This window comes from Palaemon carinicauda, chromosome 15 (genome assembly GCF_036898095.1).
Source record: "Palaemon carinicauda isolate YSFRI2023 chromosome 15, ASM3689809v2, whole genome shotgun sequence".
NCBI classification, from domain to species: Eukaryota; Metazoa; Arthropoda; class Malacostraca; order Decapoda; family Palaemonidae; genus Palaemon; species Palaemon carinicauda.
In genome coordinates this window covers 51,105,280-51,106,932 of record NC_090739.1, presented here as the reverse complement: position 1 = coordinate 51,106,932, position 1,653 = coordinate 51,105,280, and the positions used below count along the sequence as shown (strand labels likewise).

Genomic DNA, 1,653 nt, shown 5'->3' with positions numbered 1-1,653 from the left:
TTGTCCATCAGGAAAGTTTTCACTTCGACTAGAGGTCGAATTTTCTGGGAGAAATTCGGTACCCATTTAGCATAGTGAGACAAGAGTCCCAAAGTTCTCTTGAGACTAAAGGTACTATCTGGAAGGTTCATCTCCAGCAATGGTCATATTCTTTCCGGGTGAGGTAGGATTTAGTGATCTTTCACTACATAACCCAAAACTGAGATTGATGTTTGAGCATGAATGCTTTTCTTGTCGTTTGTGGTAAGTTCATACTTCCATGCAGTTTCTTGAAAGCATTTCAGATTTCTGTCGTGCTCTTCTCGTGTGTGAGTGCAGACCATGATGTCATCTATGTAGGCGAACGTACCCTCTAGTTACTCCTTGGCAATAATTTCATTGAGAACTTGCTGAAAACAGGTAGCCTGTTGGTTCCTCCAAAAGGCAAGCTCGTGTTTTCAAACAGTCTTCCATCCGCTTTGAATGCCGTTAATTTCCGATCAGCCATGTTCAGTGGTATTTGATGATATGCTGCCTACAAGTCTATGGAGCTGAAGTAGCGGTAAGTAGAGATTTTCTCAATCATCTCGGTGATCCCTGGAACATGATAAGCAATCATGTCGGTGAATCGGTTTATGGTTTGCGAGTGATCTATGACCAGTCTTTTCTTGTCACTCTGATCAATGACTACTACTTGAGCTCTCCATGAACTGTGACTTGGTGTGGTGATACCCACATATAACAGTCTTTTTACTTCTTTCTTGATGAACTTAGAGTCCTCTTTGGAATACCTTCTGGATTTCAACTGTATTGGGTGATAGTCGACTGTCAGATTGTCAAAGATGGCGGGCGGTTTAATTTGAGCCATTATCAGAGTGCAAGGTGACTGGATATTTAGCTCTAAAGGTGGTAGCGTCCCACCAAAGTCTACGCTGACTTACTTGAGTAACTGTAGGAAGTCATGTCCCAAGACAATAGGATCCATGCAATCATCCATCAAGTGCAGGCAGAAGTCAGGGTATACTCTTCCATTTACGGTTAAATCGTAATTGCAACACTCCGTAAGCTTCATTGTCTGTTCGGCATTAGCCATGGTTATGCTGCAGGCTGAAGAATGAGTCATTGGGTTCATAGCCTTAGCTACTTTGGTGTCTATAAAGCTTTTAAATGCTCCAGTATCAACCAGCCCGTCCAGAGCCTCGCCTCCGTTTAGTGTTACAGGTAGGACAGTTCTGCATACACTTCATAGTGCAAGAGAAGCTGCTGTCCAGCGCGGTCCCTGTCACGGAAGCTGGGGTGGGCTGGGTGAAGGTGTCTAGCGCTACTCCATCTACAGGATTAGAGCTAGTTGTTTCACCATTATCATTCCATCATTTTCTTTGCGACTTGCAGACACGAGCATAATGACCCATCTTCTGACAGCAGGAACTCGAGGCTTTCTTGGCTAGGCAATGGGCTCTGGGACATAGAGATCCTTCACAAAAGAAGTACCTCTGACTGCCGACGGCAGCAGCACACTCACTTGAATCTGGGCAGTCACTCATTTCGACCTGAACACTATTGGGATTCGTTTTGTGTTTTGCCTGCTCATCTATCAATGTTGCCACTGTGGTGTTGGTTTCACTTGCATAAGATGCTGTGTGCAGTTGAGCCATTTCCAATGCACAAGCCTGT

General features: G+C 44.5%; 1 protein-coding gene across 1 annotated transcript; it reads right to left on the bottom strand.

Moving 5' to 3' along the window:
* Positions 1-514: 514 nt before the first annotated feature.
* On the bottom strand, positions 515-847 carry LOC137653950 (uncharacterized). Its single transcript, XM_068387583.1, has one exon. The coding sequence runs from the start codon at positions 845-847 to the stop codon at positions 515-517; it is 333 nt and encodes a 110-aa protein (XP_068243684.1).
* Between the last annotated feature and the right edge of the window lie 806 nt (positions 848-1,653).